The 16,657-nt window shown below is 35.5% G+C and overlaps 1 protein-coding gene across 1 annotated transcript; it reads right to left on the bottom strand.

Moving 5' to 3' along the window:
- Positions 1 to 2,523: 2,523 nt before the first annotated feature.
- Positions 2,524 to 15,874, bottom strand: LOC120628000 (sorting nexin-32). Its single transcript, XM_039896163.1, has 11 exons — positions 15,734 to 15,874; positions 14,321 to 14,449; positions 13,513 to 13,683; positions 12,154 to 12,275; positions 11,353 to 11,521; positions 10,321 to 10,480; positions 9,062 to 9,177; positions 8,394 to 8,503; positions 7,285 to 7,357; positions 3,909 to 4,018; positions 2,524 to 3,499 (listed from the first exon to the last, which is right to left on the bottom strand). The coding sequence occupies exons 1-11, from the start codon at positions 15,737 to 15,739 to the stop codon at positions 3,406 to 3,408; spliced, it is 1,260 nt and encodes a 419-aa protein (XP_039752097.1). The 5' UTR covers positions 15,740 to 15,874; the 3' UTR covers positions 2,524 to 3,405.
- Positions 15,875 to 16,657: the final 783 nt, after the last annotated feature.

Genomic DNA, 16,657 nt, shown 5'->3' with positions numbered 1-16,657 from the left:
ACAGTAATTATTTTACCTATAATGGTCTAAACGTTTACCATGAAACGGGAAAAGTTTGTGAGCTCAGAAACCGTGTTAATGACTAACATTGAAGTATACAAAAACCACTCTACTTTAGTGGTGTTTCTCGAACAGGTGGTTCGTAAATTCATTTCATTTAGCAGTTGATAGTAATTATTTTACCTCCATGTTCTAAACCATAAAATGGGAAAAGTTTGTAAGCTAGCAACATTCCGGATGTAATGTGAGACATGCGCAGAGCGTTTTCACTGTTTTTGGGCGCAAAGGTTTCCGACATTTATAAAAATAGTATTTGAAGAGGCTCCCATACAATGGTATGATAGTCAAATAAAATATTTATTTTATTTGTTGTTATAGTGTCAACAGAAAGAAGTTCATCATTCAGCGGAGTATTAGTAATAGGGTCCCGTTTTTCTCTTTGGACACGCAATCCTTATTACTATTAGGTTACACGTTTGGTCTGAAGGTGTGCTCAAACCAAACGTGTAACCTAAAACGTGTTAAACGCAGGACTTCTGATATTATTTAAATGTTCGGATTAAAGGCAAGGCCAAATAAACGACAATTGGCGCACTAGACTGCCAGCGCGTTTTATAATTTATTGCAAATATGTATGCAAGTTGAACGCGTTTATTTCGCCTTACTTTAAATTAATAAACTATCGCTACAAGAGCCACACTCAATACACTAATGCCCGTATCTACTAAACCTATGTAACGGCTAAATCGGATGCCTAATCATTTAGGTGACGCCTAGAGAACGGCATTCCACCAAATCTTAACTTAGATGATGACTAAATAGTAAGGCGTCATCTAAAGTTACGACACAGTTTCGGTGGTGCGAAACGATTTTTTAAGATGGTCATGTCGAAATTCCTCAAAAAATTGAAAAAAATATCATAACTCCAAAACTATAAAAAATTCCGGAACATACGTGGGTGATTCGGGTAACCCACAACATACCGGACCTTTTTATGACGACAACTGACCGGCCACTCTATATATTAAACTCCTGCCTGGAGGCAGAAATTCTTATTTGTAATTATTTTTTATATCTATTATATATCTCATGTAAGTTTTTTGATTATAACTGTTTTTAATTATTCTGTTATATAATAGTGTAAATGGGTCATAGTTACCAAATAAATAATAATATTTATTATTATTATACATAAGGCATTGCATTTTCCGTCGTTAGTGAAAACGGGCATAAGTATTGTAATCGAGAATGCCTCAGCAGCGAAAATGTTCAAAATTAAAATTCAAAAACTATATAAATAATCGCACCGAGAAAGTACCTAACGAAATATATAAAACGTAATTTTAAATAGTTATCAATTTCGCTTCCATTTTATTATCCTAGCTGTAATTCACTTTTTTTTTTTTTTTTTTAAATTAAGTTAATATAAAATTTATGCAAAAAAAGAAGCCACCCCTCATTTTATTTTCTTAACTATCACTTGAATTGATCAGTTTTCTTATTTATTTATTTTTCAAATACATAAATCGATAACACTAAATTATACAGTACATTAAACTAAATGAAGACTAATGGAATTTAAAGTTTAGTCTTAAGTTTTATATAGTTAATAAAGTTCATAAAGATGAACGTCCCACTCAAGTTTACCTGGGGTAATATTAATATAATCCTTTAAATTTTTCATATGACCTTTTAATAATATTAAATATGCGAAAGAGATCTCATTTGTTTGCTGGTCCTTGTTTTATGCAGCAACGTAATTAGGCATCAAACAATCGCAATTAATTCCGCTGAGAAAGTTGGAGAGATTTATTATTTAGATTACTCTTCATCCAGAAAAACCAATCAAAATTTCGGGGAAAAACTATAAGAAAATAATAAACCTAGAAGATAGAAATCGCTCGGGCTCCAGTTCCAGATACGATACTTGTTATTCTTGACTAAGCATTTTGGGAACGTTCACCTTTATGATTTGTTTAAATTACTTTTCTTTCGCTCAAATAGTTTGAGCGCTTTGGCTACTTCATAGACTCGGCATGTACTGTACACCCGCAGTGTTCTGTATTTAACGAGTTTATTTCATTTCATTATTGTAACTAATATAAAAAAATTACTAACTGTGGCATTCTTTTACTGCAAACTATTTGAGCAAATGAACTAAGAGTAGAGCGAAAACGTGCGGGAATAGACAAATCAGCGTAAGCACCTAACTTGCATTACATTGCGTTAATTATCGTACGTTGATAGCAATTTTATGTAATTGTATACTTATATACTATACAACACATCGCATTCTAGCCCCAATAATATAGCCTAGCTTGTGTTATGGTTACTGAGATGACTGATGAATATTTTTATGAATAATATACATAAATACTTATAATATACATATGAACACCCAGACACTAAAAATATTCATGCTCATCACACAAACATTTTCCAGTTGTGGGAATCGAACCCACGGCCTTGAACTCAGAAAGCAGGGTCGCTGCAAACTGCGCTAATCGGTCGTCAACTTTAATTGGTAATTGGTTATGTTAATAGGACCGGCAGAACTCGCACCAATAGAATTTTGTTATCTTTCACATAGACAACGGAGACTTTTTTAGCTAGCTATATGTTACTTAGGGTGCTTTCTTTCAGCTTAATTTATTTATTTTTGCACATTCTACGTTGTTTACATATTAGGAGCATTGTACCGAAACGATAAATCGCTATTAACTAGTTAGCTCCTTATTCCAACGAAAGATTCGAATAGCAATAAGATATTTAAAAAAAATACACCCCAAACTAACGTCACATAATGCATTTAGTACGCAGATAAGATATCAAAACCACAGATTTGAGTCGTGATTGGTTTATTCTCGCACGCCTCCACACGACACCGCGACGCAGGAGAGGAGTGGATACACCTTCATACACCATTTAGATTTAGTACCACTGATCGTATATTACAGCAAGCTCCGCAGCGTAAGTTACACCGCAGGCAACACGTCATTTAAATACTTTAATCATTATTTAAAGCCAAACTAATTTACTCGAGAAAGAGAGCCTGGGCGTCTTCTTTATGACGTCAATATTTTTTAGTGCTTGCAATATGCGACCAGTTCGCTGAGTATAAGATTTGCACGCTCGCAATCGTGGACTCATTTTCGAATATCGAAACACTGTAACGTCAAAGCAAAACGGACCTAATGTCACTGAATTTAGAGTTGAAAATTCTGTAATCCTATTTTTTATTTCGCCTAGAACGCCTGCTGTAGAAGAGATTGGACGAATTTAAGCTTTAAAACAAGCACCTTAAATTCCATTTTACTTTGTCCCTACACGAGTATCTATAGACGAAACCGACCTTCGATTAGGAACGTACAAATCCGATACACAGTACACAGTACCTGTAATATTTTACTGACATTCCCTCAACACCTGCAAGGACTTTCTGAAGAGTTCTTGCTGGGCGCGAGCGTGTTTGATTTCAAGGTCCGCCAGGTCTACCAAACTGTGGACAAAGATACATTTTTATAGTAATAATTGACGGGCCTAGCACACGGTCCACCTAAAGGTAAGTGGCCAAACCATCGCTTATAAAAAGGCAAGCAACGCGCCCTGCAACGTGCGCCCTGTGTAAAATTCTCCTGATCCATCGAATACTTTTCCAGTTGTTCCAACATTAATTTGTAAAATCTTAATTTACTCTACAAACAATTGAGTTAGTTAGTTGGGTTCTAAGATGACCGATGAATATTTTTATTAACCCAGACACTGAAAAACATTCATGTTCATCACACAAGCATTTTCCGGTTGTGGGAAACGAATTTGTAGCATGTCTGTGGTACCTGAAATAAAAAGGAACTCAACGTGCCAGCGATGCATTACATTTTGGTATGGATTTTCAAGTGTTAACTAACCTCTTTTTGAAAGCGGCCACACGTCTCGTACGGAAGTCCAGTAGCTCTTCGCGAGCCCGCGCGGAGAGTTGCTCAAAACGGGCGCAGGCGTCGGCTTGCGCTTGTTCCGCCTAATGACATTAATATTTGCTGCTTGTTATATCGTCATCATGAACCCATTCCCGCGGGTTTCGTACGAGGCGACTTTTTTATGTTTATAGACAAGCGCTTGACTGCAATTACTCCTGATGGTAAGTAATGATGCAGCCTAAGGCGGAGCGCGCTTGCCTAGAAGATGCCTATTCACTCTTGATTTAAAGGTACTGGAGAAAATGGAAGCTGGAAGGGCATTCCAGCGCCTCGAATGCGAATCAGAAACGAGGATGCAAAGCGCTTCGTACGAGCCCGCGGTATATCAACCACGTAGGGATGCAGATCCCTACGGTGGCTCGCATTTCGATGGTTAAAAGGTGAGGGGCGACTAGATCAAACAGTTCTTGAGCACAGTCTATGAAATATATACGACCAAGGAAATATGACGGAATACCATCCACTACGATCAACGACCAGTCTAGTGTACCTCTAGTGTACCATTGGAATATAAAATAGTGTGTTCTATTGATGATATGAATATGCTACAACTATCCACACGGACACAGGAACATACACTCACAACATTCACGTACAGATGGGCGCACAGACCCATACACACACAAACATAAACACACACACGCATAGACATAACCACACACACACACACACATATACACGCGTTCCAGTCAGCATGCTATTCTCACTTAACCGTTAGAGAACTCAACATACTTTTAAAAGTTTCCTTTGTTAAAGTTCACTATATATTATCTCAATGATTGAATCAATGTTTGGGAAGGCACTGGCCCCTAAGATACGGGATTTCCTAGTTTAGGGGTCAGGATTACAAAGATTTATTGTACTGAGTTTTTGTAATAAATATTTTCTATTTCTATTTCTATTTCTATGTTTTATGTTACAAATACGAATATTAAAAACACTATAATAGTCATAACTGCTTATATTATGGTTATGATAATATATTGACAAATCGAATGTATTTAAAATTAAATATCTTTTGCTAGTTCAGTAAAATAATTATTATATAGACTCTTATTGGTGCCGATTCCGTTGTATTTACATCTGTAAACTAAACTTAATTCAAATATCTAAAAATAATGCTATCCTACTCCACAAAGAACATAGTAAAAGGAATGGCACTACTTTTAAACTCAATAACATCGGAATAAACACCGATAATTTGTTTTTAAATCCTGCGGACATTTGAATAAAAAAACAATGACAAATATATCCCATGGGAACCGTGAATTTTCCGGAATAAAAAGCATTATGGTAAATTCCAGACTAATACAATCTATACCTGTGCCGAACTTCATTCGGATCTGTTATGATTTGCATTTCTGGCATGATTGAGTAACAAACAAACATCCAAACTTTCGAATTTATATTGGTAGTTTGATAGGTTATATATATACACATATATTTATGAATAAACCTTATATGAAGTAGACTAAAAGCGTGCGTTTACCTCTTGAACCTCCAACGGCTGAGTGTGCACAAAAAGAAATATTATTTGGTTTAATTATGTTACATGTCGTGAGTTAATGAATAATAAATGAAACTAAAGTGCGATTAATAATTCGCTGGAGTAATCAGGCGTTAACAGTGATTGAGTTTTTTATTAATCCATAAATAAATAAATATACTACGATAATGCACACATCGCCAGCTAGCCCCAAAGTAAGCCTAGCTTGTGTTATGGGTACTGAGTATTTTTATGAATGATATATACAAATACTTATAATATACAGATAAACAGTGTCTGGGCACTGAAGAACATTCATGTTCGTAACACAAAAAAAAACCAGTTGCGGGAATCGAACCCACGGCCTTGGACTCAGAAGGTAGCGACCCTTCCCACTGCGCCACTCGGCCGTCGGCCGATAACTACAATAGTTTTAGGGCTATTTTTGTCATGACATACTCGAAATGTGAATAATCGCGAACACTTTTTTTTTATTGGCTATGAAATTCTCCCCATGTTTTTATTTATTTCTTTTATAGTTATAATTAACTGACATAACAGACCACCTGATCTTAAGTTAAAAACCATCAACAGTAAATCGAGCTTTTTTTTTTTTTTAAAGTAAACCGAGCAACACTTCGCAGATAATGCAAGTAACTCATCCAGCAAAATGCACAGGATGGCATGACTGTTAATTGCGACAAGCTCAGTCTAAAAAAAACTACTACTTTTTACGTTCCCTTTGTTCTAAATTACGGCTGAAGAAAATCACTGTTACAAAAAACGTGTGAGCCGTCAAATTGTTTTCTGCAAGTTATTGCAGATATTGCATAATGAAAAAAAAATACAACCAAATGGATAACCACTCCTTTTTGTTAATCAGTCATTATTACAAAATTAATATTTTTGTTTTTATTGTTAGATAAGACATAAAAAAATTCAATGATATACCGCGGCGATGCGTCGCCACGGCCTGAGTCGCCACGCCAAAAATCAGGTTAACCCTCTGCCTACAGATGTTTCACATCAATAAAAGTGGCAAAATTATTTTGAAAGAATTAGTACCTGTCAGCTTACTCAAGTGAATTGGATATCCGCACTTTAGATTTTAATATTCAAGAATAAAATTAGCAATAAAAGCTTTTTTTATAATATTCTCTTTGTGGTGTGTTGTGCATACGGAACGGTACAGCCAGAGTAATTAACTGACTCCATTGAAAATAGGAACGTCTTATCATAACCTATATTAGATAGTTAGATGAATTTCGTCCTTAAAGATATGGCAATACGGCCATTTACAATGGAGTGAGTTCTGTCTTAGCTTACCCTAAGACGCACTTTTGTGCTGGATTAAAGCCCGTTTTCAACGACACCTATTGGGCGGCTCGTAAAGTTTATCGGAATCCTAAACTTGACAGCTGATAAAAATTTAAATTCGGTTTTTTAATAACCTTAAACCATACGAAAAATAAAAAAATATGATAATACAAACAATATACAAATACACCATAGACAAATTAGGTTATTTTATGAGTTGCCTAGTGAAAATCGCTCGGTGAAAGGTAAATGTATGCCTAGGAATCTTCTTTGAATAGATGTTACTTATTTCGGCGTTTTCTTATCTAAAGTTAGTGAAAACGGGCATTACAAAGTCAAATGCAAAAGACATATGGAACTTACATGCACATGTATGTACTGTAACAAAGTGTTTCATGTGTGTTCTGTGAGAAAACGTGTATAAAAACGATATTTTATATTGCAGCGTGTGTGAATGTGTATATATATAAATGTTTAACTCGGTTAAACTTTATGTGAACTCACTGCGTGAACGTCTTTGTTCTTTGCACGCGCACGTTCAAGATTTCTATTGGCCGCTTCGTACGCCGCTAAGCACCTGTAAATGGAATAGAATAAAAACTATAGAAAGAGAATATAGAAGAGTAGGCATTAGCTCGAAGTGAAACGTTTAAAGTCTGAGCCAAAAAGAAAATATCACATGTAAATTTTTAACATGTAGTTATATAGTTATGTAGTTTGCAATATTTTTATTTCGGTTTAAATTTTTATTGCCGCACCGCATAAATGAATAAACTTACACTAATACTAATACAAAAAATTTAATTACTTATCAAATGTATTGATCTCTAAAAGGTAAAAGCTACTGCAAAATCGTAACTGAACATAATACATATAACTAAAGTAAAACAGTATTGTTTGTTTGTTTATACAGAAGAAACTTAGAAAAGAAAATAGAGTGTGCAAAGGCGGTCTTATCACTAAAGCGATCTCTTCAAGACAACCTTTGACATTAGGAAAGACGAAGGAACGGGTTGGTGCAGCAATTTAAGTTTCAAATAAATATATATATATATATATATCTTTATATATATATTTCTTGTGTGCGTGTGTATGTCACTGAACTCCTCCTAAACGGCTGGACCGATTTGAATGAATTTTTTGGTATGCGTTTGGGTGGCACCCTGGATGGTTTATATATATATATATATATATATACTAGCGGACCCCAGCGCCATCTGTCGGGCTAATTTGTGAATCTAAACCATCCAGGGTGCCACCCAAACGCATACCAAATAATTCATTCAAATCGGTCAAATATATCAAAGTCAAATATATATATATATATATATATATATATATATATGTGTATATATTATTTAAAATATATATGTATAAATCTAAAAAAAATTATAATAAACTATTTACTCATTAATTCTAATACTACACACATAATATACATAATATGTATAAGTATATACATATTTTTGCAGCATGCTACGTACTATAATAATACATAGATATGAAAAGGTGTTCCAAACGCTTCTTGGGCCGTCAGTGTAAAGGTATAAATAGGAAAATAACACTAAACTAAAAAACAAACTAAGTTAATAATAATTATGATAGGGCCATACCTAAGACGTCTGACTAGAACGGCTTTAGCGGCGTGGGTATCCCGCATATAGTAGCGTAGAGTGTCAGCTAGCTTCAGGTCCTGGTCCGATGCCATGCGACCTTCGATTTTCTGCAACAACAAAATGTTTATAGATTTAAAATATCCAAATACAAGGGCGTAAGTGACGAAACCCGAAACCAGGGTTTCAGTAAATGTTTTTGAATCTCTCAGACTCGTAGGTAAGTCTCGTAAAAGCGCAAAAGCTGTAGATGTTAAAATAAAGTTACATTACGTAGGAATGTTAATGAAATTTGAAATATGCTGTCAGTTAAAATGTGAGAAACACTGCATTACTGAAGTGTATGCATGCGCTTATTTTTGATGATAAGACATAATACTTAATACAGAAATATATCCAAAATGCACACATGTATAATAATTCTTAGATCTGATACCAACATACAAAGGAAGATCTTAAGTGCGAGTACACACTCGCTTTCTGCTTATAGGAAGAAGATCTATATTTGTCCAATATATATTTTGGAATAGCTATGAATAGCTTGGGTGACGAAGGATCACCTTGGCTGACCCCTTTCTCTGTTAACTTTATTCTAAGTTTTAAGTCAGCACTAACTAAATTCAGTATGAAACCTGCTCTCAAAGTAAATGATGGGTAAATAAACTCACCCTGCACTTGTCGAAAGTCTCCGAAGCCCTGGTGAGGAACCTTTCGGTTGCGGGCTGTTCCCGGGTCGCCAGTTGTGTGATGCAGGACGATAGTTTTATGTGAGAGTCTGCTACCTCTGTGGAAATTGAATTAATTATAAGATATATATTACGAAACATTTTTAAATACATCTACACAAAAGATGCACACAGATGCATGGACCATAATAGAGAAGCAGAAAAATTACAATATTAAATCTATGACAATCCCTAAAATGTTTTGTGTGAGTTCTAGTGCTTACTTTTATTTTATCCACTACAAGTTTTCCCTTGGCTGCAATATCACCTGGTGATACCTTGTAATGCATTCTAAGATAGTAGCGGGCTAACCTGTTAGGGTTATGGCAGTTATATTAAACCTTTACCCCTACGCTAATTCGCTAAACTTCGTCTTTGTCGGTAGGGTAGCTACAACCCTTAACGGTAAGGTAACCTCTAAGGCCAAAACCTCTCAAACGACAAAAAATGCTGTATTCATTTAATTAAGTAGTGTATTTTAAGACTTGGCCGGTAAGGTGGGCCTCTATATAAATAGATGGAAAGAAACAAAAAAAAAACGTCTGTAAACGTAAAAACGCGTTAGAAGTTATACTTCTTTGTCGTAACAAGATAAGAAGCTTTTCAATTTTTTTTTCTTTTATTATTCTACGTTTATGGAGAAAACGACACTACTACTAACTCATAGAAAAAAGGTATTTAATACATTTATTATAAAACATTATCTAGTTATCTCATTATCGGACCACCAAGTTTCACTTAAAATTAAAATTTTCGATTTTTGTACACTTAAATCACCGATTTTCGACAATTGAAAGTGTACACTGTCATACCTTTTTATTTTTAAACTAAAATGTTGATTAGCTAACTTCAGGGTGTCGGTTTTTTGTGACGGTGTGCGCGCGCATCGTAAAATTTTACTCTCATTAATTTATCCCTGACGCGCCAAAAGAAGTTTAACTTCAAAAAAACATATCAAAACCAGTAGTTTGTTATTTTAATTCATTCATTATTATCAATGAATGAACTTAAACTTAATAAAAGACATATTATAACTGCAATAAGATCACGCTTGAACTACTGATTCTGTTGGACACGGCGGTTGGCAGTGGCGCCACCCCTCAAAGGCCCCCGGGACATGGCCATTTTGGCGCTAGTGTGAACACGCCCATGATTATGATAGACTAGATGCGTTAAGAAGGGAAGTTGTAACGAGTTCTAACCCTTATGCTTGGAAGTCATCCGGTCAACTTTAGTAACGGCTTCCTTGAGATGCGAGTAGTACTCCTGAAGGAAGGCAGTCTCCTGCTCGAAGAAATCGTTGACATCACGCACCGTAGCACCGAGGTAGATCTCATCCGTTGTTGTTGTCATCGAACGCATCTGGCAAATTATTATCTTGTTTATAATTTTAAACATTTATACAACGTGTAAATGAAAACCGAAATAATAATTCATAGGCTTTAGAGGTACATTATGTACTGTCTCTGAGACTAATCTGTGAAACCGAAAACCTAATAGTTTTTGAGTAAACTGCCATAGTTTTTACTGAAATAATACAGATACAGGCCTAGCATCACATGCAAAATTAAAATCATGCGAGTCCTGTCACTTTATTAGATAGCCGTCGCGTAGCGTAGTTACTATGCCCGTGTCGGTATTTTATCTTCAATAGGGTTGTCAACAAGAAAGAATACATATCGTTAACTTTATTAATTAGCGGTGATAGCCCAGCGGGTAAGGCATCGACTTCCTTTTCGGGGACGCCTAATTTGATCCTCGACACGTACCTCAAACTTTTCGGAGTTATGCGCGTTCTAACTAATTAAATATCACTCGTTTCAACGATGAAGGATAGCATCCGCTTATATAGTACATAGCCAGGGCTTCCCAGTTGTTAAAATGTGTCGAGAAAACCAAGCTCAGTCTAAGAGCAGCACGGTGATTACGTATCTTACGACAGGCGTAAATCTTGCAATCTTTGCTGGCAAACGTCATTTTTGCATTCTTTTTTGTAATCACCCAGCAGATCCCATTGTTGTGGTAGTATAATATTTCTTAATTCTTTGTTAAAATTAATTATTTATTATGGTTTCATCTATTACATAATCAAACTTATCTGGCTCAATAAGGTTGAGAATGATGTCGTTTTCGATGCCACAACATGTCTTCTCCTTCCAGTCATAACAACCACTCTGTATTCATTCCTTTAAAACGCATATCCTCCTATTCGAACGATCCATCCTTCAACTTACCAATCCTCCAATAAGGTCCATCTTGCCCCTGGGCTTCGCGCACAAATCCTGCTCGTACTCCAGAAACACTCGCAAGTGCGCGTCGCTCCTGAACACGGGGTGCGCGGCCAAACGCTGCAAGAACACCTCGTGCATTGCAACTGTCTTCTTGAATGTTGCAAGATATTCCCTATACAAGCAAAAAAAACCTGTGCAATTATTTCACATACAGTAGAAGTGATACTTCTGAAAAGTAGCCTACGGGAGATAGGATAAATGTTAGGTTTATTAGTTCTTTACCAAGCTTATAAAATATTTATTAATATATTACACTAGCGGTCCCTCGACAGCGGTAGCGGAAGCTCTCAAAAGGAATAAAAAAACCCGATTTTAAAACATTCTTAATTAATGCCATGCTCCTATTGGTCTTAGCGTGATGATATGTAGCCTATAGCCTTCCTCGATAAATGGGCTATCCGACACTGAAATATTTTTTAAATGTGACCATGATCCTGAGATTACTGCGTTCAAGCAAACAAACGAAAAAAAGTCTTCAGCTTTATTGTATAAGATATAATTAAGTTTCCATGGTACTTAATTAAAATGTTACACAAAATGTGCAATAGAATGCTCTCTCAAACTGTTTGCCAATAACTAAGATCCACTAAAAAAACAACGAAAAAACCGTCTGTTTTTATTATTTGTTATTATAGCAGCATATTCTATAGAAATTAAAACTCGAGAGCCTATTATGGTCCCCCTGAAATTGTCCCTTCCGGGCTCGATCACCTAAAAAAGCGGGTATGTTAAACACAAACTTACTCTTCAAGCTCCTCCTTCATCTTAAGGAACTCCTCACGCGTAAGTGCTCCCTCCCCTTCCCCGAGCCTTTGTAACTTTTCCCGAGATGCGTCAAAATCCGGCCGAGGCGGCGCCGGTGGTATCTATATCAATAAATAATAAATAGCAGTTAAAGGATACGATCAATGCCTGCCAAGTAGGACGCATAATGTACACTCTCTCCACAGCATCTTCATCTGTGAAGACGAGGTACTTGATTTCCGAAGTCATCAGGACGTGGGGTCTTATCTACGGTCACGTTCGGTTTAAACAATTGTCTATGATCCCACATTGTCACACGTCACCCTCAATACATGCCAAGTAGGACCCATAATGTACACTCTCTCCATAGCATATTCGTCTGGGAAGACGAGGTACTTGATTTCCGAAGTCATCAGAACGTGGGGTCTTATCTACGGTCACGTTCGGTTTAAACAATTGTCTATGATCCCACATTGTCCAACGTCACCCTAAGTCGAGGTCAAACTTTAAAGTCGAGGTCCGACTATGTCTTCGATCCCTGAGGCTAAAAATATTTAACATATTTTTTATTTGTTATAATATTTGAGGTAGTTATCAGCTACATACGCATATTAACTTCCCCTGTGCCCCCTGGTGGCGCATAAACACAGATTGAAGTTCTAGCCCTTATGTGATAGCTGTGGAATACAAAAATTCCCGTAAGCAAAATTACTCAGTAGTTTTACTTAACTTACTGCAAGCTGCAATAAGCTAAACATCGACGAAGTAAGTCAATGTCAAATTTTTCTTATTAGAGAGATGATGAATTTGAAAGTTATAGAATAAGGAATCAAAGGTAATATGCTAGTTTTTTTTTTATTTCACTATAAGTAAGCCCTTGACTGTAATCTCACCTGGTGGTAAGTGCTGATGCAGTCTAAGATGGTAGCAGGCTAAACTGTTAGGGAATATGGTATACCCCTAAACTGTTTTCACGCGATATCGCACCGGAACACGCCTAGCGGCACGTCTTTGTCGTTAAGATGGTAAATAGCCACGGCCAAAGATTCCCACCAGACCAGACTAGACCAGAGAAAATTTAGAAATTCCCAAATTGGCCTTACCGGGAATGGAACCCGCGACCTCCCACTTAAACTCACAGCGCTCACCGGTGCGCCACAGAGGTCGTCAATTTGTACTGCTATAGTAAAAGCTCATTAAAAATTTTCAATCAAGTTAAGTCTACCGCAGGAAAATTTCCTGCGGTAGACTTAACTTGATTGAAAATTATGTTTGAAAACTTAACATCGGAAATAATAAAATTCTTCTGACTATAGGTTTCTTGACCATTAGGCTATCAATGCTTTATTCGTTACTCACAATGTATCCTGCATACTCTTCATTCTCTTCATATCTGTCATGCAGCCATACAAACTCCTCATGCTGGCGCACAACAAAGAACTCAGATTTCTGAAACTCTTGCAGTGTTGTCTTTGTGTGAACTGTGAACTTGACCTTCTCTTTCTCGCTCAGGGCATCTGATATGTCTACCTGTGAAAGAGGTATCAAATTGAGTACTTACATATATTTTGACGGGTTATTAGTCAAAATATATGTAAGTACTCAATTTGATACCTCTTTCACATGTCATTCCTACAAATTATATTTGATTTGTAAGTTTAATATCTAGTCATGAACATCATCATAATATTGATGAGTTCATTAAGCTACATAAAGCAAATTTTTCAGAAGTCCCCTCATACTTTTACTTTACAGAGTATAATAGTTTCTTCTACAACTAAATAATTGATCTTTAGTTGATCTCAATAACATCTACTAAGACCTATCTATTATAAATACACCACAAAAATGCATTTTTAGTTGGAAATTAAAATTTTAAGTAATTTAAGTAGTATTTATTAAAGGAATCTTATTTAGATAAAAATTGCCTTTTACCGAATAATAATTGAATGCATGGTTTAGGACACGAAGAAAAATTTAAATAAGTTTGTACCAAGACAAGTTGGTAGAATCATCAAAGTATGAGGGTCTAAACTAATATTATCGGTTAACGAAACTAGCCTTAGTTAAGGTGTGCAGTAAGACACAAGCGGCGGAGGACTTTGTTTTATAATATGTTGTGAGAGTCAGTTTTTATCTCACTTTCTAAATGCAAGACAATACAAACCAGTAAGCTGTTGTCAACAAGGGACACATTTTCACTGGGTTTCTTCTTATCCACTTTAATATCACCGCTTGATGGTGACGACAAAGGTGGTACTGACAGGGGGTCATTGTTGCTTTCTTCCACGCAATCCTAATATAAAAAACAAAAAAAAATTATAACATTCTATCATGGCTTTAAAACTGGTATTAATTTGAAATTGGTTAGTATAAGATAGTAATCAGTTAACACAAGCAAGGTTACGGTTTCTTAGAAATTGTTAAACTGAAAAAACACAAATTTAAATAAACTTGGGGCCCTATTCTACTATTGCAAGTGTCTCAGTGGTTGATCAACAACACAAAACATTAATGAAAGAAAGTTTATTATTGCCTAAATATTATGAGCATCATAGCTCAACAAGTTGCAAAGCTAAAGCAGTAATAGGTTGGTCACATAGCTTAGAGAATTGATGGATGTTGGGGTTTCAAGGTGCTGGAATGGCAACACTTGCACTTGTGAACAAATACATTGGTAGACCCCAACTAGCATGCAATCAACACTACTGTTGAATTTTGAAATCCCTAAACAGTACGTCCATAAATGCCTAAGTATGTCCATAAATGGAACATCCATTAATTGCTATTTTATCCATTATGTGATGATGGAAGATTAATGTTATACTCAAGATTTTGTTTCATACATTTTTTGTCAGTCATTCATACATATTTTTGTGTCTAGAAGAAAGAAAATGGCAGGTGGGTAAGCCTTTTTAAAAATTTTAAGAATCCTTGTACTTTTTCTAAAATGACAAACGCTATCAAAGATACTGTCGAAAATTGTTGTTGATATAGGTCCTGGCAAGCCTGCAAGGTGCTAGACTGGCCAGCTGCATTTAAACCAGTTTGGTTTATGCAAAAACTTAAATTATTTATGTATGCAAGGATTTTTTATTGGCACACCATTCTAATAAACTGACACTGAGTTACCAACAGATTCTCAAGTATCAGAGTATATTAGCCGATACTTGAGAAACTGTAAGGTATTTGCTCAAAATTAGTGAATTATTATGGGCCTAATAGACTCAGGCTCTTCGGACCCAAATAAAAACAAAATTATTCTTTCACCTCATAATGAATCATAACCAAATAATTGGGTGCTTATCAAGCTTTGTTTTTATCAGAGTTACAATTATTCTTTTTGTAAAAAAATTAGGTACACGTCATGAGTTTCAATTTATCAATAAACCCCATATAAATCATATATAAATTCAATAATACAGTAACATAGAACCAATGTATCTAAACAAGAGTAAAAAGAACGGAATTTAATAAAAGTCTGCTTATTACATTCTAATGGGAAGTTGAATACGCCCCTTCGGTTTGTTAAAAAAATCCTTAGTACAACGCCGTAAATATAACTTAATATGTAACGTACCATCATGTTGAATATAGGTGATATTAAATGCAATTTGATGACGAACTTTTATTGAAATACTTATTATTGGTGTTAAAATATTTCAGCGACACTTGAACAAACACAAAATCTCAAATCACAAAACACAAAACATGATTGTATGTCACTGTCAAAGTCATTTAAATGTCATTTGTCAAAGTCTGACATATTGTCAAATCTGGTTACGAAAAACCATAAATCAAAAGAAGAAATTATCTGGATTGGCCAATGGAATATTCTACATACATTGAAATAATGTCTTTTAGAAATGTTGATATTAACGATTATAAAAATCAACATTAGTATCAATACTGCGTATTTTCAATACTATCCACTTCTTAAGCCTTGTATAATTTTTTGAACTCAAACTATATTTGATATACTGGCCCTTTTACTTAAAATAAATAACGACAAGTAAGAAACCATAAGACCTGATATGATGAATGTGTTGAAATGATAAAGGAACCATAATCAATTTTTTAAAGAGACATCTGTTGTCTCTTTAATAAATGTAATAAGTAATATTATTTTTTTAAGTATGTAAATTAAAAATGTATTTATTAAGGGGTCTCATAAACGCATTTATTAGATGATTACAAAACAAATAGGGTTTTGTTCAAATAATATCTGTTTAATTTTCAGATACACTAATTCAAACACTGGTCTAAAGGCACTGACCTTTATTATACTTCTATAGTACACCATTACACTATTCTTCTACAATATAATAGAGGTCAGTATCTACGGGGCACAGGTACAACCCTAAGGGGGTAGCTAGTCCCCCATCCCGTGAGGGGTAGCTAGTCCCCCATCGGGCGCGTCCCCGGGTGGTGGATTGGGGAATACCTCCCAGATATGGGTGGTACCAGGGAAATGAAATACCTGGCGTGAACCAAAGAGCAACCG

This window comes from Pararge aegeria, chromosome 12, assembly GCF_905163445.1.
Source record: "Pararge aegeria chromosome 12, ilParAegt1.1, whole genome shotgun sequence".
NCBI classification, from domain to species: domain Eukaryota; kingdom Metazoa; phylum Arthropoda; class Insecta; order Lepidoptera; family Nymphalidae; genus Pararge; species Pararge aegeria.
This window is presented reverse-complemented; position numbering and strand designations above follow the sequence as displayed.